The following is a 23,242-nucleotide window of genomic DNA, read 5'->3' as shown; positions in this document are numbered from 1 at the left end:
GTCCTGGCTTGGGTCCTTCTCATCCGTAGTGGTTGCCGACTTTTGCATTCTTTTTTTCTTTTACTTTGTACTTTTTACTTTCCACCTTTTACTTTGTGCTTCTTATTACTATTTAATTTGTACTTTTTGCTTCACACTTTTTACTTTTTACTTTTTATTTTTTATTTTTCTGCCCTAATCCCCCGTTCGCTAAACAGCGGCTTTCAGCATCGGGTTTTGTACTACAACATCGCAGAAATAGATATCTACGGTAAATACCTTGCGCAACCAACCCTACAACTGTGCAACTCTGTGCGTCAATCAACCGAACCAAACCAGCGGAATAGAGGATACGGATGTGCATGCTGGCGCCATTGTGCTGCTGAGCACCGTCTTTTTTGAGCCACAACGTCGTTGTTTTCGCCCTTTTGTCCTTTACTAAACCATCCGGCTGACCCGGCTTTGTGCTCGCGTCGTACCAGCTTTATTGAGCCCAGTATGGGTCCACAGCTAGGCTATATCGGGGTACCACAGTGTCACTTTACCCCTGAATACTGAGTGTCCCCAGCTTGACTGTGTTTGAATATGGTATTGCAGCAGACTACTTTCGCTTCGCTCGTTAGACCCATCTCCGTTCAACGCGTTCTTGTGGCAACTGCTCCGTATACGGGCAATTGTTGGTTTTCAGACCCAGACCACTCTCCATCTCCTTTTTTGCTTTATTGTGCGCTGTTTTCTGTGCTGTTCCCTGCGCTGTTTTTTTAATTGTCTGTGTGCCCTGTCCAATCATGGCCCGGTCTTTGATCTGTCAGCGCACAGCCAGGGCTGCTCTTGGGCGCTCTTATTCATGGCGCTCTCTGAAGACCGAATGAGGACTGAAAACGCAAGCCAAGACGGGGTCATCATGTTGTTGTTGCTGTTGTTGTTGTTGTTACTGCTGTTGTTGGTGTTGTTGTTGTGTGTGTGTGTGTGTGTGTGCTTTTTTGTATTCCTGAAAGAGCAGCCGCTAACCGTTCAAGCGCGTTCTCCCTCCTCGTTCCGCTTCTTCTTTCTTCTCTCTTCTCTCTCAGTCCTCCCATATCTATCCCCAAATACCATAAAACCCGAGAGGTCCTCTGCCTCTCTGGATTTGCCGCCAAAAAGCCCTCCCTCCTCTCTCCACCCCCTACCACGCTGCATTCACGCACGATCACCTTTCACATACATTTCCATACTCGACATGAACACAAAATTTAGTGCAACCACCCCAACTACAACCATAGCCATAACTACAACCACAGGTTCAACCACAACCACGACGTCGGCGTCAACTTCAACCTCATCTCGACTAGTCCGCAAACATCACGAGAAGAAATGGGATAGAGGTGGGGATAGGGATTGGGACGGCGATGATCATCATTGGGGACACCACGCCTGGGCAGACTTAATCACCACCGACCCTCTCTCATCATCAACCCCGTCTCCCACATCAACACCTTCCTGTCCTTCAGTCCGGAATCATAGTCCCTCAACCACATCGCTCATATCCTCCTCCGAGTCAACTGCGCCAAATTGCATTGACAGTCTGGACGGAAGCGAACAGAGATTTGATGTTACGAGTTCAAAGTCCGTGCCGCTGATTGTAGGGCTCGCATGTGGCGTCCTTGCATTAGTGACATGCATCTTGGCCCTTTGGTGGTTCCTTCGGAGATCAAGACGCAAACAGATTCTTTCACATTCAAAAACGATCCTAATGACGCCTCGGAGCACAGCGTTGTACTTGACGGGTGATCTCGAGAGTCAACGCCGGGCTTCGAAAGCCGGGCAAGATGATCTGATGAGTGAGAAAGCCCCGCAGGAAACTCGGTCCAATGCCAATTTGATATCTGCAACGTCCAGCACCATGAATTCCAACCTCGACGTCCAATCTTTGAACTACTCCTCCACCACGTCGCTGCCGATCCCATCATCGCCAGTTCCCTTCCCCACACTCGGCGGTCAAGGAGTCGACTGGCAAGCAAGTCATACAGATACGTCGCACAGTCATCGCTTTCCTCGTCGTACTCCTGCAGCCTCCGTCTCACAACCCACTAGGCCTGTCGCTGCCCGAACGTACTCGTCTACCTCAAACTCGAGTTATCGTGTGCATCCAACAGGGTGGCAGGAAATAGTTGCCAACGCTCCCGGGCGCTCCTTGACTGGTTTCGCAGCTCAATCCAATGATTTCTATCGCGACATGTTCGGCCTCAACGTAGAAAGTGAAAACAGAATACATCAGGCGAACCCAGACAGGTCAACGTCGAGTCCTTGTACATCACTCCCTACTAGCCAATGTCTGATGTCGTCTCCGTTGCCAATGTCATCGGCACCTCTGACCTCAGTGCGCCCTCGTTCTATGGCAGGCAGCCCACGCCTCAGCAGTGCCGGAGCAAGTCCCAGGATGTCAAGGGAGAGCCGACGCCAGGCTCACCCTCCTCCTCCGCCTCCACCATCTTTCCCACCTCCAGCGATCCCCACAGATCCATCATCAGAGCCACAGCACAGTCAGTCGAACCGACGGAGAGCCGCGACCATATCCTCCATTGGTGACGGGGTATTGGTAAATAACTGGCATCCACCGGCATCGCCTTCCAAAGCGCGCATAGTCGGAGGTGAAAACACATCTTCAAAGGGAAGGCGATCAAGGGCTCCGTCTCCATCTTCGGCAACAAGGAATCTGGTCGTATCCCCACCCAACTCGCTGCCCCCACATCGATCGAACGAGACATACCTTCGCCAGCAAAATGCCCGTAGCAATGTGTTATCGAGCGATGACTTTGTAGCCAGTCTGGATCAGCTTGCCACGCCTTTGCCATTGCCTATGTCATGCAGGTCAAGGTCTGCCAACACATCGCGCGCGACATCTCCTTCAAGAGCTCCTAAGTCCTATTCTGCTCAGAAGAGCCCGATGATACGTCCTAACTTGAGGCAATATCACTCCCATCACGGAGCAGATAGCGAGGCTTCCAGGAGCACGACGAAGCTCCCGAACAGCACCGAGATACAGTCGTGCGCTGAGAGAGAGAAGGCCGTGCAGGGGATCATCAGTGATGCCCTTGCGATTACAACGGCCAAGAAGGAGCAGCGAGATCAAGAGACAGCAGCTGAGGCGTCGGATTTGGATCTACAGATCATGCAGACGATCCAGGCACTGCGCGAGGTAGCCGATGCTGTTCCTGGCAGCAGGCCGTCTTCACCGTGAGCTAAGCAAACGCGAGTGGACAGTATTATAGAAACTAGACCTAATTCAAAATTGTAAATATATTACCACATTAATCTCAGTCTACGCGTTTTGTCTCCATTCATTCTACCCTGAGTCTGGTACCTAGCTGGCAAAAAGATCTACAGGTAAATCTCGAGAAGCTGTTGGCCCATATGATGTTCTCAATCATCCTAAGTACATAAGTAAGCAGACCCTGAAACTGAGGCCAAGCAGCATTGACAGCCCGACATGAATCAAAGCCATTTTAAAGGACATGTCGGCCCCGTAGACTGGGACCGAGTTCTGTTACACCTATATCCCGGGGGCGAGAGTAACTGCTTGAGACTTTGTTCAAGAGTTTGTCACAGCCGCCTCGTTCCCCCTGTTCCCCCTGTTCCCCCCCCCTCTCTCTCTCTCTGGAGGAGTTGTCCGACTCGAAATCCTTCTTCATAAATCTAGCAAAAGCACCTCATCATCATCATCATCATCATCACACGCCATTACAGTAAATTAGCAGTGTGCATGGGCTACTTTGGGTAAAATGTCGCCTCCCACCATAAAGGCAATTGCTGCAAAGATCCTGGCGCCATCTAACCAATCAGCAACGTGTCATTGTCATACGCGAAAACTACGCTCTCAGTGGCAATGGTTCCCTCCCTCCCCCTCCCTCCTCCCTGCTCCCCCCTCCCCCCTCAAACCGCCACCTCTGGCCCTCGCATTAAATGATACACGAATTGACGTTCGTTTTTCATATATTCAGGGCTTCTTTTTTTTTTTTTTTTTTGCATGGTTGAAATCTGTTGGATTTGTACCTTTGGCTGGCTCAGGCGCCTCAAATACTAACCCAAGGCGAGTCCTTTCAGAATTCAATTCACCCGATTGATAACTTTTCTTATGTCTTGCTGTGTTTGCAGTTATGGAGGCTGCCATAAAATCCATCCAAAATAATTTTTAAATTTTATCGTGGAGTAGCGCTAGTGTTCAGGTTCTTTCACATTCCACTTCATGCGAGCCAAGCTCATGTAGACCCCAGGCGTGTGTGTGTGAAATTTTAATTTTCTTCACTCAGTCATACATTTGGCGAGTACGTTTAACTGAAGTACTTGTAAAGCTGTAAAGGGCCCGGGAGTTAGGCTCAGCATACGATGTTAGTAAACAAAAAACTTTATCTTTGAGGAAGGGCTAACCAAATTATCTACCTGTGCATGCATCCTGAAAGGGAGGCCATTCTAGAAGCTGAGAGCTACAACGGTTCGGTTAAACTCATTCGCACCACATGCAGACGCGCACCCCAGGGTTCGAAGTGGCTACATTTTCAAGGCAGCTCATGCGTACCCAGTTGTTTTTTGGAGTAAAGCTGCAAAGTCTGCAGCTCTGAAACTCGTATCTGTCTACAAACTTGGGGCAACAAGGAATTTTGACCCAAAACATAGATCAAGGGTCTCAGGGTCTGGGTCGATTCTCTTTTTGTGCTCTTTGGACTACACGAAAAAGTCGGGACCTGCTCACTGGGTCGTCTAACCAAAGGTGCAGGCAGGCAGGCAGGCAGGCCGAAGGCCCTCTTCGGAGCCCTTTAACGAACAACATACCATCAAGGTGCGTGAAGTGTCTTTTGTACGGTAAACACTCATCAACTCAACCCGCTTCTCAAATTGTGGCTCACAAGGGCTTCCGCTTTGGCAAGTATTGAAAGGGTACCATCCTGTAGTTGACTAAGGTGATTCTCCTTTTCAACCATAGACAAGTGTGTTTTCGGTTCGCATATGGCGTGATTGCCGCTAGTCGACATTCAACCGCAAAATGGCTCTCGCAATCTCTTGTCTTCAAAGGCTAGGTCCATTCAAGCATTGCCAGGCGTGCACGTAAACTTATTTTTTTTTTTTCACTGAGCATCCGCACCATTTTTGAGAGATCGAGACCTCTGCGCTGGAACGATGTTCGCTTAATTGCGTTTTGTTATTCATCTTTTTCATAAGATTTATTATACTCTAGGAGGGTAGAGTAATGTCTTCTGAGCATGATAAATATTCCGCCTGGGAACAAAAAAAAAATTGGAGCAAATTGTCGTTCTTCAGAGTAGGGTCCGCGTCAAAAAGTATCGACACTTATATTTTTACAATAATAAATTTTAATTCAGTCAATTGCGGCCCTCACGTGAGAAATGGTTTCTCGCACGTACAAGAGTGGCCTGTTGACATGGTTACATGGCTGCATGCACAATGTAAAGAGTAACAAAGATACGAAGAAAAGAGGTACCGCGTTAAAGTCTTTGCGACTCCATTTTTATCTATGTCTGAGGACTGCTAGTACTGCTACAGACAAAGAAGAGGTCATGCTACCAAGTGCAGGGGACAGTTGTCATCATCTTATTTCTTCAAGACGCGTCCAGCAAGCGGAGGTAGAGCGAAAATAAATTTTGTTAATTTTGTACGTAAAACATAGGATGGCACTTTTGACGCACAATGGCCATACAATCGACTGAATTAAAATTCATTATTGCAAAAATATAAGTGTCGGTACTTTTTGACGCGGACTCTATTAGTCGACAATTCACCTCGATCATTAGACGACGCCGGACATCCGGCCTCAACGGCCGATTCTACAGTATCTGGATCCTCTGTTGTTGTCTTTCTCGTCCATACGCCAGTGTCAACAAAAAAAAAAGAACTGAAAACTAAACAACTGGTATATGTAGAGTCCTCGCTAGAAAGTCGCGGGCCAACATATTTTTGAGCCCTTTCAATTGAAATGAATACACCCCCAAGACACCACGGTCGCGTCTAGTCGTCCTCTTGTCATCTATGGCTTTAATGGTCATCTAGTCTCTGCACCTTCACCGGCGCCGTTATCTCTCATAATTGAGAATATAGTCAGGAACATGCATGCAGTGTGGATGCGCCTGGCTGTCAGCTTTGTGCGTGAAAAGGGCAACCTTATTTACTGAATTGAGCCAACCATTTCAAAAATATGTTGGCCCGCGAGGACTCTACGCTAATCCTTTCGAGGGCGAAGTGTGTCCAATAGCAGCATCGTCTCGTAAACAAGGGCTCCTTTGTGTGTGGACTAGAGTTGTCACGAAAAGGGAAAAAGGCTTCCAAAAAAGGAAGTACGCTGTCAAACCAAGTTTTCTTTGGCGGCTCCTAGGGATAATTCGCGTCGCGTCTTTCTTTCTCATCAATGGCAATATCCTCATATCCTTAAAGGCGCTTCATTAGGAATGGTATTTCTGACCGTTGAGGGCATAAAGGATATTAGGAAAGTCCTTCTGTCATGTTCATCACCCCCTCTCTTCCTCCTCCTCCTACAACTTCGCCGCCTTGAAAATCAGCGCCCTCGTCTCACTGGCCGTTGTCGTCTTTGTTTTCATTGACGTTGCTCCCGCCAACGTTAACAGGTCGGAATCAGGGATACCCAAGACACTGGGGCCCTGGAGTCATCGCCGTAAGAGATCGACCAGAGGCAACCAGCGTTCTAATAGGTCTGAAATTCGGTAGAGATCGAAGCGAATGTGCCTCATTGCAAGTAGCGGCCTTACAGCCGGTAGAGGAAAGCCAGATACCGGACGAGCCCGAATTAATCGTAGAGGAGAAACTCGCCACCAAATATTGGGTATGATGGTCGCGTTTTAGAAGCTGCTCGTGCATGAGCGGGTCCTCACATTGTTAAAGTCCAGTGTGAAGATTCGGGCGGGGGGCTCCGACAGAATATTTTTGTAGTACTCTAGATCGGGGCTGACATCGGTCAGTGGGACAGTACCGGTAGATGTAGCAAGGAGGTTGAGGCTAGGATGGTGTTTGTTCTACAATTCTATTGTTATGCTTGACGTGAGGGTTATGCTTCAAGAGGACGGCAAGCTCATCGCTGAAATGGGATCCCCGTAGGAGGTATTTTTGTCCACCAGACCCACCGGTCTCTCCATCAAGAAATCCTCCCCAGTTCGGCTCTTTGTTCGAGAATGATCTCTTCAACGAGAACTCCGGTAAATGTATCTCGGGCGTCCAGGAGGTCAGGACGATTTCTGGGTCTTTGGTGATGTGTTCATCTCAGGTCTTCACCCTCGGTATCGGAGTTGTCCTTGTTGTTTAATGGTGCTTCTGTTAAAGGTCTTTGCTCGGAATGCTGGGCAACTAATATATCTTTGCTTCGGACATAACGTTCTAGTGTATGCGCTTGTAGTACGCTTGGTAGTGCGCTCGTTTCCGAGAGGAGGCGGCTTATTGCAAAATGGTAATAAAGGCGTTGGGCGAACTGGCTTTGGTCATAAAAAAATAGTTTTCGCGTTTCGCTCCTGATGGTCTTGGATCCAAGCCAAGATGGACGCGCTCCGTAGATCTATATGTGGGCGTAAAGAGGAATATATTCTGTAAGGGTTCAGGAGTATGGCGTAACTGGTTATGGAGTCAGGCACAACGGAATAACCGCATCGCGTTGTTACGCAAGTAGACTACCGGGAGCATTTGAACATAACCTTTCCTTTTTACGACAAGTTCACACGTAGCTGAGCCAGTTGTCATAGGGTTCAGGGGAAAGGATTGTTTGCTCCGATTCTGTGAGCCGCCGTTTTGTTAGGTGAAACGATGGGAAAACTGGATTTGCTCGTAAACTTTTGGCTGGCTCGCGTAGACCTGCGTTGCTCTAAAGCAATATCATTCACCCTTTTTTGAGCCAGGAACTTTATTGTAGCGGTGAATAATACTGAAAAGCTTCTCATTCATCCATTCGTCTGCTTTAGTTCAATGACGGAATATGTGAGCAGTTTCTCAAGGGTGTCCACCCGGTGCTTTTTTCTTCAAAAAAATAAACCTTAATCCTTGCAGGGTCTATACGCCCTATTGGCAATAACTCTGCGTGCAAGGGGCAAACTTTATTGCGATAAACAAAGCTTGCCCATGGCATGCGATGGGAAAATATGCCACAGAGTTTGCGAAATGAACACATAGCGATACATTAGACTAAATTGCATTTCAAAGAAGTTTTGCCGAGAGTTGGATGGACTCTCGTGCCCTTGGAATGGACTGCACGCCGCTACAGGATCTAACATGATTATGGCAGGGTACCTTCGCTTTCGTAAAACCATGGGAGAGTTTTCACCAGTCCAATGTAATGTATTAATGCTAACAACTATCCTCCGCGATAACGACTTTGCTGACAATCGTTCGCTTCATTATCCAATGTCTATCCCATTGCACTGTTCAAGGAGGCAAACAGTTGAAGCGAGCGAGGGTTTCTGTCTGCTCCAAGTTATGATGTTGAATTCGCTTCCTTAAACTCATTCAAATACGAGAGTAAGGGTGGTTTGACTGAGGGAGTAGTTTGTACTATGGTTTCTTTCATGCTGACTGCGGACCACCCCCCCCCCCCCCCACCGCTGCAGTAGAGCGCTGCAGCGTTCTAGCCAATCGCGTTCTTTCCGAAGGCTCGCACGAACGAACGCGTGAGAGAGAACAGGAATGGTCGAGAGATAGAATAGGCCTTTTCGCCGGGCATTTGAATACAATAAAAGAAAGTATGCTCCTGATGACCCTTATTCCCTTGAATCGCACGCGGATACGAGAGTATTATTGGGCAGAGCTGTTTGCTCTCATGCACAAAGTAAAAGGACTCTGGTGCTTAGGTTATGAAAATGGACACAAAAAGGCATGAGGCCAAAAAAATGGGCTCTTCCTCATTTGAAGTTGTAGTGCAGGGTCCGTTAGGGTTGTTTGTTAATGTTGCAATTTTACCATCCTTTCCCGGTGTGTGCTGTCCAAAAATGGACCATGGCGTTGGTCTCATGCTCGTTATACTTCCATATCCGCATTTCTCGGTATCTGCTGGACTTGGATCCATTTGCAGAACCGGCTAGACCCTGGGATTGTATCTACAGCTGTTGGTGTCGAACACTCACTTCGTCTATGGTCCTCTAATCCGGGGTTGGGCATTATTATTCTTGCGGAACTCCTGATGACTATAAAAGGTACCGAGGATTCCCATATTTTTCGTTTGTTCCTCACCACTCGCCTCCTCTTCTCCTCTTCTCCTCTTCTCACCTTCACCACAACAAAAAAAAGACCATGAAGATCACTGCCCTCGTCTCGCTGGCCGTTGCCGTGCTGGCCTTCACTGATGCCTCTCCGATCAACAGAAGGCCCCATCCTCACCAAGGTGGTTTCTCCGTCCCCATGACGCGTAACCCCCACTTCAAGCACAACACCAAGGCCCAGATCGCCAAGTTGAACAAGCGTTATCCCGGCCGTATCCTTGCTGCCTCTTCCGGATCCGTCCCTCTGGTCAATGTTGACAACGATCTGGAGTACTACGGAAGCGTCTCCGTCGGTACTCCCGCCCAAGTTGTCAAGCTGGATTTCGATACCGTAAGCACAATAGGCAATTAATGTGATATGCAGGGTATAGAATTTCGATTAATTGTTTGCAGTTGTTCTAACAAGTAACATGTATTGCAAATTCTAGGGTTCGTCTGATATCTGGTTCCCCTCTTCCACTTGCACGACCGCCGCTTGCAAGGCGCACACTCGCTTCGATTCGACAAAGTCCTCTACCTACCAGAAGGACGGCCGATCCTGGACCATTTCTTATGGTGACGGCTCCAGCGCCTCCGGCACCCTTGGTTCTGACATTGTCAACGTCGGTGGCATCTCCGTCCGCCAGACCATTGGTCTCGCCACTAAGGAGTCCTCCCAGTTCGGCTCCTCACCTGAAGATGGTCTCTTCGGTCTTGGTTTCAACACCATCGAGTCAGTTAGCGGTGTCAAGACGTTTATGGACAACGCCATTGCTGCTGGTGTCCTCGCCCAGCCAGTCGTCTCGGCCTACTTGCCCTCGGTCCGCGCCAACGGCGGTGTTGGAGGTGCGTACCTCTTTGGTGGAATTGACTCCACCAAGTACACTGGCTCTCTGACCTATGTTCCCGTCACCAAGAAGGGATACTGGCAGGTCTTGATTCAGGATGCTTCCTTCAACGGCGTCTCCTTGGGCCAAACTTCCCAGGGTATTGTTGACACTGGCACGACCTTGGTCATCGTTGGTAACGCTGCCGCCGCTGCTATTCACGCCAAGATCCCTGGTGCGAAGCAGAGCTCCAGTTATTGGTCGGTTCCTTGTTCGGTCAAGACCAGCACCAACAAGGTCGGATTTAAGATGGGTGGCGCTACTTTCAACATCCCTGTCGCTGACTTGGCTTATGAAGACCTCGGCGATGGCTCCGGCAACTGCTACTCCGGTGTCCAGGGTGGTCAGGATGGTCTTTGGATTCTTGGAGATGTGTTCATCAAGAACAACTACTGTGTCTTCTCCCAGACGTCCTCCCCAAGCATCGGAATCGCCCCTATCAAGTACTAAAAAAAAATTGAATGGTGAAAGATTACAGTTGCAAGCGACTTGGTCGAGCCATCTATTGTATTTAATTATATAATAAAAACTACGCGCAGCATCTGGCATGCTGGACAGCCTTATTAACAACTGAATCAAAAAGCTCTGGATGGTTATTTCGATGACTAAGTTTACGCTTGGAATAGTGTCCTTGAAATCCTTTAGCTCACGTATTTTTCCATCTGCCCATGCTACATATAACGTTTCCTTGCGTGCTGAGATGGACACCGTATGTGGTTAGACGCTGGATATTGCTGTAGTGGAATGATGTGTGCGGCCATTGAAGCAAGTTTGTGTTTCATACACGTCGTCCTCCAGGAAAACTTTTTTTTTAGCAGAAGCGCGTTGGTGCGCATAGATCGCGCCACACCAGCACTGTTGATAGGGCTGTCATTCAACACAAAAGCATAATGCATATCCCGCACGGTTCTGACCCCGTATGCCACCAACTGAGGCAGGTTAATGAAGCGGTGGAATTCTCGCTGGATGATGACGCGTGGCAGAGACAGCTCAAGTAGTGAACAGAGGTCCTCGTCGGTCCAAGCTGACTGTCTAGTGAAGGCTGACAGGTATGATGTCCATGCGGATCGTTTCGGCGGGCAAAGGAAGATCATATGGCACTTGTCTTCGACTATTCCTCCACATATACGGCAGTCTGGAGATGGGTCATTGTGCCATTGACGGAAGCGGATCTCTCCAGGATGACTGCGTTGTAAGAACTTATGGTATACAAGACTCAGTAACAAGAGCATACGCCATGATTAAGGAGCAATGTTTGTAGAGCCATGTACTCTTGAAAGATATTGCACGGGGCTGGCTCAGCGTTCTAGAGATGCATTAGATAGAGGCTCAACACCCAAGGTGGGCGCCAACGAACCGAATTGTAAAGGACATTAGTAGGGTTCGAAAATGAACAAGTCAAAAATATTCTGAATCACGAAAAACGGACGGATGTGGCATAAGGCAATATGATAAGTTTTTTGTAAAGATATATCATGGCTACCGTTTCCTTCGCTCTATCGAGAGCAGTATGGTGCGGTGTCGTTGCAGAAATCTTATGGCCGTTTAAACTATATATGTACGGTTTGGATGCGCCTAGGAAGGATGTCTTGCAACTAACCTGTGATTTGTGTAACTGCGCTGATTATGAGCGCGACTCCATCTGATGGGATCACGCCTTGGCATGAGAATAAGGATGATGGCAGCCGAAATGCCTCAAACTGCACGTAAAAGTATCTTTTTAGGTACAGGAGTGACAGAGAAGCTATGCATCTATGTCGCTATAGAAGTTGTATGCATTAGGCGAGTATGAGTGCGCGCACTTTTTTTTTGTTTGTGTTCATGCAAGGGTTCAAAAGCTGACTGCCTGTTACCACTGGACCCACGGAAAAAGATATACGCGCTCATAACGTGTGCAGCTGCCAGCTCGCCCTCACTTGCCCTTATTCACAGACCCGGTTTTAGCTTGCGCCAATGGAGTGGCGTTATTGCATTTGGATCGATCAGGCAACTTATAACTGAGGCCGAGGCGGACTTACTAGCATGGATGGTCTCATAGACTTACGGAGAGCAGTAATCGGCTAATATATAATGTGTAATGCATGTAGAGTCCTCATCAGGAAGTCGCGGCCCAATATATTTTTAAATTAGCTCCTCAATTCAACTAATAAGGTTGAGCTACATGTACAGAGACGCACAAAATTTAAAGCTATCCTCCATAAAAGGAAAGTAGCTATTCTCCATAAAAGGAAGGTATTCATTCTATTCAAAATTTCGAAAATATATTGGGCCGCGACTTCCTGACGGGGACTCTATACGACTATATTGTGCATATATCTGTTTATGAGTACATCCAGCTGGTACTTGCATAGGGGTCCATGGTTTACATACGCTGCTCTTTCAATGCCACGGCTCTCATCTCTTTTCCCATCCGAAATGGCCAGCAGCCAATGGCGTGCATGCAACCCAGTCCACCTGTCCTCATGATTTCCAAATTTGTCGAGTCAAACTCTAACCTTCTCTTCTCAGGAACGCCGCGTCTCGATCACCCATTGCATTCGCCTCCCGTATGGCATTCCTGTAGCTATCAGAAAATGGCTATAAAAGACAGGCTAGCTCCAATGCATTAACTACTCATCTTATCCTTTACTCATATCATCCTTTTCTCCCTTGCCTCTTCACCTCCCCCTCTCGTCAGATATACTACAACATGAAGATTACTGCCCTCCTCTCGTTGGCCGCTGCAGTCTTGGCTTTTGCGGACGCTTCTCCTATCAACCGAAGACCCCACTCCTCCGTTGGGCACTCTGTTCCTCTGACTCGCCGTGCCGGTTACAAGCACAACACCAAGGCCCAGATCGCCAAGTTGAACAAGCGTTACCCTGGCCTTAATGTTCTTGCTGCCTCTTCCGGATCCATCCCTCTGACTGACGTCAGCCCCGATATGGAGTACTACGGTAGTGTTTCCGTCGGTACCCCTACTCAGACTGTCAAGCTGGATTTCGATACCGTAAGCACAATAGGCAATTAATGTGATATGCAGGGTATAGAATTTCGATTAATTGTTTGCAGTTGTTCTAACAAGTAACACGTATTGCAAATTCTAGGGCTCGTCTGATATCTGGTTCCCCTCTTCCACTTGCACGACCGCCGCTTGTAAGAAGCACACTCGCTTCGATGCGACAAAGTCCTCTACCTACCAGAAGGACGGCCGATCCTGGACCATTTCTTATGGTGACGGCTCCAGCGCCTCCGGTATCCTTGGTTCTGACATTGTCAACGTCGGTGGCATCTCCGTCCGCCAGACCATTGGTCTCGCCACCAAGGAGTCCTCCCAGTTCGGCTCCTCACCTGAAGATGGTCTCTTCGGTCTTGGTTTCGACACCATCGAGTCAGTTAGCGGTGTCAAGACGTTTATGGACAACGCCATTGCTGCTGGTGTCCTCGCCCAGCCAGTGGTCTCGGTCTTCTTGCCTTCTGAGCGTCTCTTCAACGGCCAAGGTGGTGAATACCTCTTTGGCGGCATTGACTCCACCAAGTACACTGGCTCTCTGACCTATGTTCCCGTCACCAAGAAGGGATACTGGCAGGTCTTGATTCAGGATGCTTCCTTCAACGGCGTCTCCTTGGGCCAAACTTCCCAGGGTATTGTTGACACTGGCACGACCTTGATCATCGTTGGTGACGCTGCCGCCGCTGCTATTCACGCCAAGATCTCTGGTGCCACCAATGACCCTACGAACGGATGGCTGGTTCCTTGCTCGTTGACCTCGAGCTCAGCCACCATTTCTTTCACCATGGGCGGCACCGCCTTCAAAGTCGCAGTTGCTGACTTGGCCTTCGAGGATGTTGGCGATGGTTCCGGCAACTGTGTTTCGGGTGTGCAGGGCGGTCAGGACGATCTGTGGATTCTTGGAGATGTGTTCATCAAGAACAACTACTGTGTCTTCTCCCAGACGTCCTCCCCAAGCATCGGAATTGCCCCTCTTAAGGTTTAAATCCTAGTATAGTCTCAAGACAATGGAGCTGGACCACATCTGGGCATGCTTATCATGCCTCGGACTCCACATCTACAAGATAGAAATGTAATTTTTTGCAATAAATCGCGACCTGGAGTCGCGCTAAAGGATACACCAAATTTCGTGAACTGGCAATCGTTGGTCATTATGAGAATTGGTACCGTCGGGAAGACTCTAGTTGCTTCGCGTCCCTGGAAATAAGGGTCCAGAATAGACATGCCTGAGATCATTTCAGGGGCCGAGGGGTACCTGCTGAAACGCAATCCAACGCATGATCCATCGAATCACAATGCACTCTCTCCATTTAGGTTACTATGGGTATGAAAATTGGAGGGGTTGGAGCGTGGGGCCCATTGGTTAGATACTTTCGGTTCAAGGGTAACAGTGGAGGCGAACTATTTAAAACCTTTGTTTGCAGAGCATTTATTATCGTCTGCCTTGGGCAATTGGAAGATACAACACGAAGTAGAAAAGTGGGACTAATTGTGCGCTCAGACAGTTGTGAGGGCTCCAAAAATGAAATGCGCGGCCAAAAAAAAAAAGGGGTGCGCAGTTTATGTGCAATATGCAGGGGCTTTCAATGGGTTTGCAGAATTGGTGCTCATCCACCTCACTGTAATCTGTCTTAAAGATTTTAATTCGAAGGCTCATTTACATCGGATATGGGTGCAAAGTCTGACAGCCGTTGTGTAGTAGCAAATGCATCTGTCGGAAAGCGTTCTCTGACATCCGCTTTCGCTCCTTTCTGCTCCCTAGCCCCTTCACCCCCTTTTCCGCGTCTTTGCTCTTGTTTGTTACACGTCTGTGCACGGTGCGACCGTTGAATGTGAACTGTTGTGCGAAAGACCCTGGTTTGATCAACTCTTAGCTGACCTAGATTTGCACCAACACTCTCGATGGATATAGATGTTCTCAATGACACTAAGGTCCGTACTGGAAACACGTCGGTGACTGAAGACCGATTACAACTCTTGCTAGCACAGAAGTAGAAGATGCTGGATGATCTTATTGTATCGAGCCCTTTTTCGCTCAGAAAATGATAAATGAGGCACTACCAGTTTGATTCTGTAGCTTGACTGACTTGACTGGCTTGACTGTCTATTGTAGAATCAGAACCTTCGACCTTGCGCGACATAGTGATTCATGCGTCGCAATGTGGTGTTTCTTAAGTGACAGTATGATTAGCATCATTTGCTAGTGAATGTGGTATATGTGGTATTGTTAGGGTAGGCTGTTGATGGTTCATGAACCTTTGAAAGCTTCGACTGTGCGCATTAACCACGGACCTCATAGCCACGGATCGCTACCACGGCATCGCAGCTTCTGCGTAATGGACCCTGATCCCGTTTCAGAGCGTAAAAAAACCCCCAGATAGTTATTCATGCATTGTTTCCGCCGATTACACCATGGGCCTACATGGCCATGGATCTTACACCCTTATCGTCATCAATCTTTCACCACCAATTCTACCTACAATGGATTTATTCGAGTGAAAAGAAAAAAAAATGAAAACGGGATGTATTATGCGTCGAATCCTTACCTCACCAGGCGCTCTTCTCTTGCAATGAATAGTTTAGAATATAATCCTCCCTTGTGCTCTAACCCAAAAGCGAAGCGCGGGGCTAATTGCTGGGCGAGCACCAGGCAGAAAGACGCGATATACAAACCTCTCCCTTTTTTTGCAGGTGAATACGTCAACCACCCCTTCCTTTGCTCCTGATGTTTGACAATTACGCACGATTTCGTACTCGCTCGCTCTTCGTTCCCGGATACACACATGCATTTGTTTGTTCATTCAGCCATTTTGTGCGACTCCAATGATCTATGCATTTGGACACAGGCACGGTACACAAAGGCACATTTGAGTTGGATCTCACCAGAATGAGTACTTGAGCTGGCACTAATGCGCGTCAGACATGTTAGCTTGGTCAATGCTCGTCATGCGTCCATCCCAGGTACACGTACCTTTTTTTATGCAGCAATAAAATGGTCGAGATATAGGTGACCTGAATCGTTCTTCCCTGGCGTAGTAGGCCGTTTCCATCTTAAAAAGAATAATTTCAAGCCCGCATTTTCCATGAAGAATTCCCGAGAGCCGATGCTCGAATGATCCTTTGTCAGCGATTCTTGGATACCGTTGACATAGCTCTGTGTAGGTGTGTGCAGTATGTACAAATAGGGCATGAGTGCTCACAGCCAAGGCAAATGATCTCGGTCCCTTGATGTTCTAAATATGCCCGCGCACCTGTAACACACAAGGATAGCGCGCAAACAGGCTCCATGGCAACACAAGGGTTAGCGACCATTCCTCCTCAATGGACCTACTCCTTGTTCTCTTTTGCTTATGCTTACATTATATTGCTCCTTTTTCTGCATACGCCTTGGGGAGTGTGTCCGACCATGCAGGCACTTCTGTCTTTAATTTGCCCGGCAATAGCGGGTGGATTACACTCAAGTACGTACAGCCGACATGGAGACTAATGAACAAAGCATACATAAATATCTTGACAATCGCCTGCCCGATTTTCAACCCATCGTCTTTTTTTTCTCGTAGCACATCAATCCTCAGTTGGTTTCTCCTCGCTTTTTTTTTTTCGCGATTTCCCTCTTTCCTTCCACTCCTCCAATCTCACCTCATCGTCAGCAGCTCCTCCCTACCGACATCCTCCCATGAATTAAAAGCGACGAACTCTAACTACAAGGAATTACCCCACACGCCCACACGGCACCCACAGCTGGACCTTTATATCCTCATATCTTATCCTCGTCTATCTCTCATTCGCCTCACCCCATTGTCGCTGACTTTGCCCCATAGCTTGCCAAATCACGTTAACGAACCATCTATCCCTCAGTCTCATTCATCGCGTCAAACTCCTTTGATTCAAACCTCACCTGTCACTTTATTCTATCCTTGATTAAACGCGTTCCTTCACCCATCTCTTTTCTTCCCTATTTTTAATATGCTTGTCAATACCCCGCCCCAGAGTCACTTCAAAGTCGACCGCTTCGACCAAGGCCCCATCGGATCTTTTACGGCCACTCGAAAGAGGTAAAGATCACCCAGCTACAATGGTTTAGCTCACTTTAGTACATTCACACCAATGTACGACTATTCATAGCTTGCTTGTCGTCCTATTCGACTCGAATAGTCCTACTAGCTACCATCGCCGGACCGTGAGCTGTCTGGCCGTCGCATCTCCTTATGTGCACTATAACGACCCAGCGTATTACATTGCGAACAGCCGTCTCTATGACACCACTGAGGTCGCAGAGGGTTCTGCTTCTCCTGTCCACCAGACACGCCATGTCAAGCGCAAAAGCGATGGTACTATCTCACTGGAGCAACTTCAAAAAGGCCTTGCTAGTGCTAGTATTGCTAATGCGGGTGTCACTATTACTGAGACCAAAGAGAAGAGCGATGGTATGTGGCAAAATTTTTATGCTACAATGTGAATACTGCACGCATGCTCTGCCCAACGTAACAAAAAGACCGGAGGTCAGGCGAATGTCGTATGCCCTAGTCCTACATATTTGCGCCGTCGCTCCTCTTTTGCTCCGACGTTATTGTTTTGACGATGCTCCTCGTTTTTAAAACCACAATTCATATGGGGTCTATTGATAAAGTCCACGGCTGACATCCTGTTGAACCTTTGGATTCACATTCACAACATCATAGCTGCCGCGTCTAGTCCACTGAGCGGAAAGCTTGCCAAGGTAAGGGCAGAAAGTGATCGCTGCCTTATATAATGTGCACCCTCCTTGTGGCATTGCCCCCTCTTCTCCTTCTTCTCCATAATGAACCTCTATACTTCATCCCCAGCGTTGCATCACCAAAGCTCCGCAACATCGCCAACTTTCCGCTTAAAGAAAAAGCAATGGAGGAATATGCACTATCACTGCCCGTGCCCAACAGCCCACGCTCAAACAGCAGCTGCTTCATGACTACTCCACTACTTTCAACTGGCGCGAGAACTTGTGAGCAGATCGCCCTCTTGAAGCAGCGAGTACCCATCATCTCAATTTTTACCATCGGTTTACCTCAGGGAGCTCAACACCACAGGAATGTAAACTCTTACCACACACTCATGGATAAGCCTTTGAGTCTTACTTGTATCGGCAGCAGTAATGGAAACACTTTCCTCGCCTGTAACCCGAAACAATGTACCGATCTATATTTCTCTAACCATTGTCGTCGGCGTCCTGATTCCTCTTGGTTCCAAAAGCTCAATGTCGCCTTGCCTGCTAGCACGCCCCGCCGCTCCCTCCTCTCGGATCTTTTGAACAACCAGGGTACCCCCAGCCGTCTAGAACAGGCCGCCAGCCGCCGAAGGATGCTCAAGAGCATGCGTCGATACTCGGTCGACGCCAGCGAGATGGACTTCAGCTTCAGTCGCCCCTCGAGCCGGGTCACTCCTATGAAGGGTATTCCATCTGAGGAGGAGACTCCCATGTTGATTGACAGTCGCCGAGAATTCAAATCCACGCCAACCGTCAGATACCTTCGAAATTCTTGCCATGCTACTGTCAAGACCAAGCTCCAGCAATCCGTATATCGAACCGTTGCCCGCCGCGGTAATGATGGCGAGGATACACCCGATTACTTTGGCGCAGAGGACCGCGTCTGGTAGAGACAGTAGTATACGTTTCCATGCTGACCCTTCCTAGATTGGTGGTATTTCTCCTCCAATCGGCATATATCGATACCTGTACTTTAGAACCACCGCTGGACGGTGTCCGCCTTAATTTTGTTTTTCTCTGCACAAACAGTTCACGAGCGGGAAGCAGATGAAGCACCTCTTCCTTGACTTGCTCTGCCGCCTTTTCTACTCTGCGGAATTTCATCTGTTTCTTTTATATCTCGTGGGTATCTATCTGCTTCTCTCTATCAGGACTGAGCCTATCCTCTCTTTCTCTCTCGCTTCATGTTTTACGTTCTTTCAGTTACGCGTATATCCTTTCCTCCTGCAAAGAATAAAGTTTGGCGCGTTCGTCCTGGTCACATGATGTTTCTTTATTGCTTTCAAAAAAGTGCGTGCAAGCAACCTCCCCTCCCAGCCCTTTACAACGAAGCTAATAGACACAGACACACCTCGTCAAGGCAGCAGCAAAAGCAGCAGCAAGGTAGCAACACTGACTGGACATCTCGATAGCGTACGCTTTACAACGTGCACTATGGATCAGCAGCATCTCGCCACTTCGGTCCAGCCAGATTCGAATCCTCGAACGACAGATCCTGCAGTGGATCCTACTACGACCTCCGCCTCTTTGGACGACTCGTCTGCTCCGAATAAGAAGAACGCTTTCAAGGATATGTTGCGTCAACGACAGGCAGCTATAAGGAGTCAGAGGGCGTCCTCTACAGCCCCATCAGACACTCGATCCAGACGCTCCACCGCTTCTGGGTTGTACCCACCGAATCGTGACTACTATCTATCACGGCACGAGTATAACGACAGGCCCTATCAATCGAGTTCTGAGCGAGGTATATCTCTGCAGTCGCTGCGAGACGAGGCAGCCGGAAATGGCCAATGGAACCCATTCCAGCCCCCGAATTCCTCACCGGCTGCAGGCCTAGGCCTGCACAGCGCTGAAGTTTCAAAAGAAGTACTTGACTTACGAGAGCAGCTACTTATGCAACGCAGCACCCCCGCTCCCAATCAAAGAAATCAGGATACTACCATCGGAAATGGAATATCCACCAAGGTAAAATAACGTCAAACGGTCCTGCTCGACACTTCTCGTTTAAGCTGCATGCCACTGCTGTTTTAATGCAGTTAGCCATGTGTTGAGCCCTCAACTGACTCCTTCACCCCTCAATCTCAAGGGCTTGAAATCCACGGCACAGCTGACGATCTCGAAGCCTGACGCTCAAGGTGAGAATATGCTCCATCTCACAGATTTTGTGCCAATTGTTTTACTCAGTGAATTTTCATCCCTTGCTGACGTGCTTTTACTCTGATAGGGAGCTCACAATCGGGTGCTAGCCAGAACATTCTGAACTCGATGAACATTTCCGGTAGCTCAGCGGATATCCAGCAGAAAGCGAACGGCTCAAACACCATCCCACTATTGCATAACAAGGCCGTCCATGTTCCCGACAGCTCTAGCAACACTGTCATCTTCAAATCACAGGAACGCAAAACAGAGGATACAGCGGCGAGTGGCGTGACATCAAGCAATGCCATTATCACTCCAGTCGAGATCTCAGCACCACCTCCATTATCGGATCGGGGACCCGGCACTGAGCTTTTGCCGCCTCCAAGCAAATTTTCATCACTTGAAACCCCCGAGTCAACCGACTCACAGCTCATTCCGTCGATCAATGCAAAGACGCGTGCCCCTACCAGTGCTTCCTCGTACGCTCCAAAGTCCACTGAGCCTCAAGCGCTGTCGACACTCCCCAGGACCTCAAATGGGAACATGGTGCTTATTAGCAACAATAACAAACCTCGTACACAAAGCAACTCTACGGCAATGAATATTAACACCCAGCTCGCCCGGTCTTCAGCGATGCACTCCACGTCACTTACGAGTCCTACCCATCACACCTTACCTGCGAAGCCAAAGGTCATCTTGCCAGCAGAGACAGAGGGTCAAGGTCTGACAGGAATAAGTTTACATGAAGAACGTTTGAAACATAAGACGAGCACTCCATCCACATCGCACATGGAGAACGTCGCTAGTGAATCGGGATTCTCAAGAAGCAGTGGGGATAATAATGGTTTCGATGGCAACAAGCGAAGTCGACAGTCGAGCCCGATCTCTCTTTCAGCACTTAGGAAGGCGTACCCAGAATCCGATAGCAAAGAGCAGCAGCAACCATCAAAGCGGATCAAAGCTGGAGGTGACACAAACGAATCCATTACAGGATTAAGCCTGGATGCCATTCGCAATGAGCGATCCGCAACAGTCTCTGATACAGCAGGCTCTAATGGATCCAGACCAAATACTCCTACCGCTAAGGAGCCGCCTCAGCCAATGAAGGACCTCCGACTGATCAGTAGGTCGGATATGGATGTTGAGAGGGACAAGTTCAAGGAGGGCGACAGGAACACTGAATCAAGCAGGGCGTCAGACAGGACAAGCAGTCGTTCCACAGAGCGAGGAACTGATCGGGATTATGACAGGAATTATGACAGGAAATACGACAGGGGCTATGATAGAGGTTATGACAGAGGCTATGATAGGGGAACTGATCGAGGGTACGAACGAAGCGCAGACAGAGGAGGATATTGGATGTATGACAGGAATTATGAGGGAGAGTACTATCGGTATGAACGCGGAGGCGACCGAAGCTTTGATCGAGAAAGTATTAGACCGGAGGACAGAGGAATATCGAGATCAACCGAACGTGGGTATGACCGGCAGAGCGAAAGAACAACCGATAAGGGACCTGATAAAGAAGTTGAACGAAGAACCGATCGGGAACTTGAGCGAGGATCCGAACGCAACCACGATCAAACCTCCAACAAAGCGTCTGTGAATAGTGTGCTCAGTACGCACAGTATGCTCAAGAAGAGCGATCGAGGGAATGACTCGCCGATCGATTCTGGTTGTGACAGAGCAGCAGAAAGCGGCATGGGTAAGGCTCGTGGACGGTTGCTAGACCGAGAGAGAGGAGGCAACTCTCCGAGCGAAAAGGAGGCCCCAGAAGCGACCAGTAAGTCTGACGCGCGAGCGAGCGCTGCTGCAAATGCATCTGACGATTCTCCAATCATCTTTTCAGTCGCAAACCGGATGCAAGGCAAGTCAGATGCGATGCAGCCTAGCTTTTCCGCGATGACCATTGAATCCCCATCGATGAACCAGGATGAACCGATCATTTTCTCGGCTGCAAACAGGATGCAGCAGCAATTGCAGCAGCAGCAGCAGCAACAGCATGTGCACGAGGCAGCTATCGAACAGCGTGATCCGAATGTGAACATCAAGAGCACCCAGGAAGATCCTTCAGTCCTTTTCTCGAACACAAGCAGACTACAGCGAACCATGGAATCCCCCATTCTCTTTTCAGCGGCCAATCGGAAAAGTGGCCTTGGCTCGCCCTCTCCGGCAACATTCAACACCTCGTTATCGTCCGCCACCTTGTCCATGTACACGCCAACAGCACAGGGAATACCGGCGTTTTCTTCCCATGATCGACCTCAGTCTTTGTCTTTTTTCAACAGCAATGGTCTTAACCTTGTCCCAACACCCCAGGGCGACATCGGCAAGAGTGATATGTCCCTGGCTTTCGAAACTATTGAGCGGTGTACAGTGGATCTTCAGTTACTTCGACAGCGGTACTTGACTGTCACAACGCAACTGGACGAAGTCACCGCTCAGGCCCTCGAATCGGACGCACGGCTCGCCCTACTCACGGCGCAGATGGAGCTTGAAGTCAAGAAAAGCCAGATTCATCATGAGATGAAGCAGGCTCTTGAACAACACCAATTGCCTGAGCTCCGGAGAATGATGTTGGCAACCCAAGAGTTGATCTCAAGGCTTAATCAGCTCTCGACATCCGCTGCTGCAGGATCGGCCACAGCCGTAGTGGTGGTACCAAAGATCCAGACGATAGGCGCAGCAACAGGATTGTCGGCAACAAGGGCGTCAGGAGCAGGAGCAGGGACAGGATCGACGCCAATGGCCTCGACCACCCTTGCATCGACTAAATACGCCGAGTCAGGTCAGCGGGGGCCGGGACTTCGGGACCTTCGTCCCAACTCCCGCATTGATGCCGCTATGGAAGTTGATTCGATGACATCTTTGCATGACCAAGAAACAGGAACATCGCACCCAGGGTTCAAATCAGCATCAGCAGCACCAGCACCAGCACCAGCATCAGCATCAGAGGCAGGGACCGGAATTGGATCTGTATCCGGATCTGGATCGGAAGTAGGAGCAGGAGCAGGAGCAGGAACCGACGAAGCAAAAACTGTGGTTCTTATCAGGCCATGTTTATCGTATAACATCGCCCCAAGAGGATGTCGTTTTTTGGCGAACAAGAGTGAATGCCCATACATGCACACATGTCTGTATTGTGGGTCGTTCGATCATACCGTCATGCAGTGCGACTACACGTCCGCTGATCCCTCGAAAGATGGCACATTCAGATAACTTTCAATTCTCTCCCTCCATCATTGTCATCCATTATTCATTATTCGTTTTGCATTGCATT

General features: G+C 48.7%; 5 protein-coding genes across 5 annotated transcripts; all 5 read left to right on the top strand.

The window, feature by feature from the left end:
- Nucleotides 1-1,198: 1,198 nt before the first annotated feature.
- On the top strand, nt 1,199-3,199 carry BC939DRAFT_499371 (uncharacterized protein; the record flags this gene model as incomplete). The annotated part of the gene is made up of 1 exon (XM_051559936.1): nt 1,199-3,199. One exon carries the CDS (start codon nt 1,199-1,201, stop codon nt 3,197-3,199), a length of 2,001 nt encoding a protein of 666 aa, XP_051416449.1.
- Nucleotides 3,200-9,252: 6,053 nt separating this feature from the next.
- BC939DRAFT_473475 (uncharacterized protein) lies at nt 9,253-9,604 on the top strand (the record flags this gene model as incomplete). The annotated part of the gene is made up of 2 exons (XM_051558352.1): nt 9,253-9,552; nt 9,593-9,604. The coding sequence occupies 2 exons, from the start codon at nt 9,253-9,255 to the stop codon at nt 9,602-9,604; spliced, it is 312 nt and encodes a 103-aa protein (XP_051416448.1).
- A 3,172-nt stretch (nt 9,605-12,776) lies between these two features.
- On the top strand, nt 12,777-13,128 carry BC939DRAFT_473474 (uncharacterized protein; the record flags this gene model as incomplete). Its single annotated transcript, XM_051558351.1, has 2 exons — nt 12,777-13,076; nt 13,117-13,128. The coding sequence occupies 2 exons, from the start codon at nt 12,777-12,779 to the stop codon at nt 13,126-13,128; spliced, it is 312 nt and encodes a 103-aa protein (XP_051416447.1).
- Nucleotides 13,129-17,045: 3,917 nt separating this feature from the next.
- Nucleotides 17,046-18,713, top strand: BC939DRAFT_489642 (uncharacterized protein; the record flags this gene model as incomplete). Its single annotated transcript, XM_051559424.1, has 4 exons — nt 17,046-17,134; nt 17,205-17,506; nt 17,762-17,799; nt 18,180-18,713. The coding sequence occupies 4 exons, from the start codon at nt 17,046-17,048 to the stop codon at nt 18,711-18,713; spliced, it is 963 nt and encodes a 320-aa protein (XP_051416446.1).
- A 424-nt stretch (nt 18,714-19,137) lies between these two features.
- On the top strand, nt 19,138-23,239 carry BC939DRAFT_489641 (uncharacterized protein). Its single transcript, XM_051559423.1, has 3 exons — nt 19,138-19,788; nt 19,910-19,958; nt 20,048-23,239. Exons 1-3 carry the CDS (start codon nt 19,258-19,260, stop codon nt 23,179-23,181), a joined length of 3,714 nt encoding a protein of 1,237 aa, XP_051416445.1. The 5' UTR covers nt 19,138-19,257; the 3' UTR covers nt 23,182-23,239.
- The last annotated feature ends 3 nt before the right edge of the window (nt 23,240-23,242 follow it).

This window comes from Gamsiella multidivaricata (assembly GCF_025024155.1).
Source record: "Gamsiella multidivaricata strain RSA 2152 chromosome Unknown BC939scaffold_6, whole genome shotgun sequence".
In the NCBI taxonomy this organism is placed as follows: Eukaryota; Fungi; Mortierellomycota; class Mortierellomycetes; order Mortierellales; family Mortierellaceae; genus Gamsiella; species Gamsiella multidivaricata.
The sequence above is the reverse complement of the archived record's forward strand: the minus strand, read 5'-3'. Positions and strand labels throughout refer to the sequence as shown.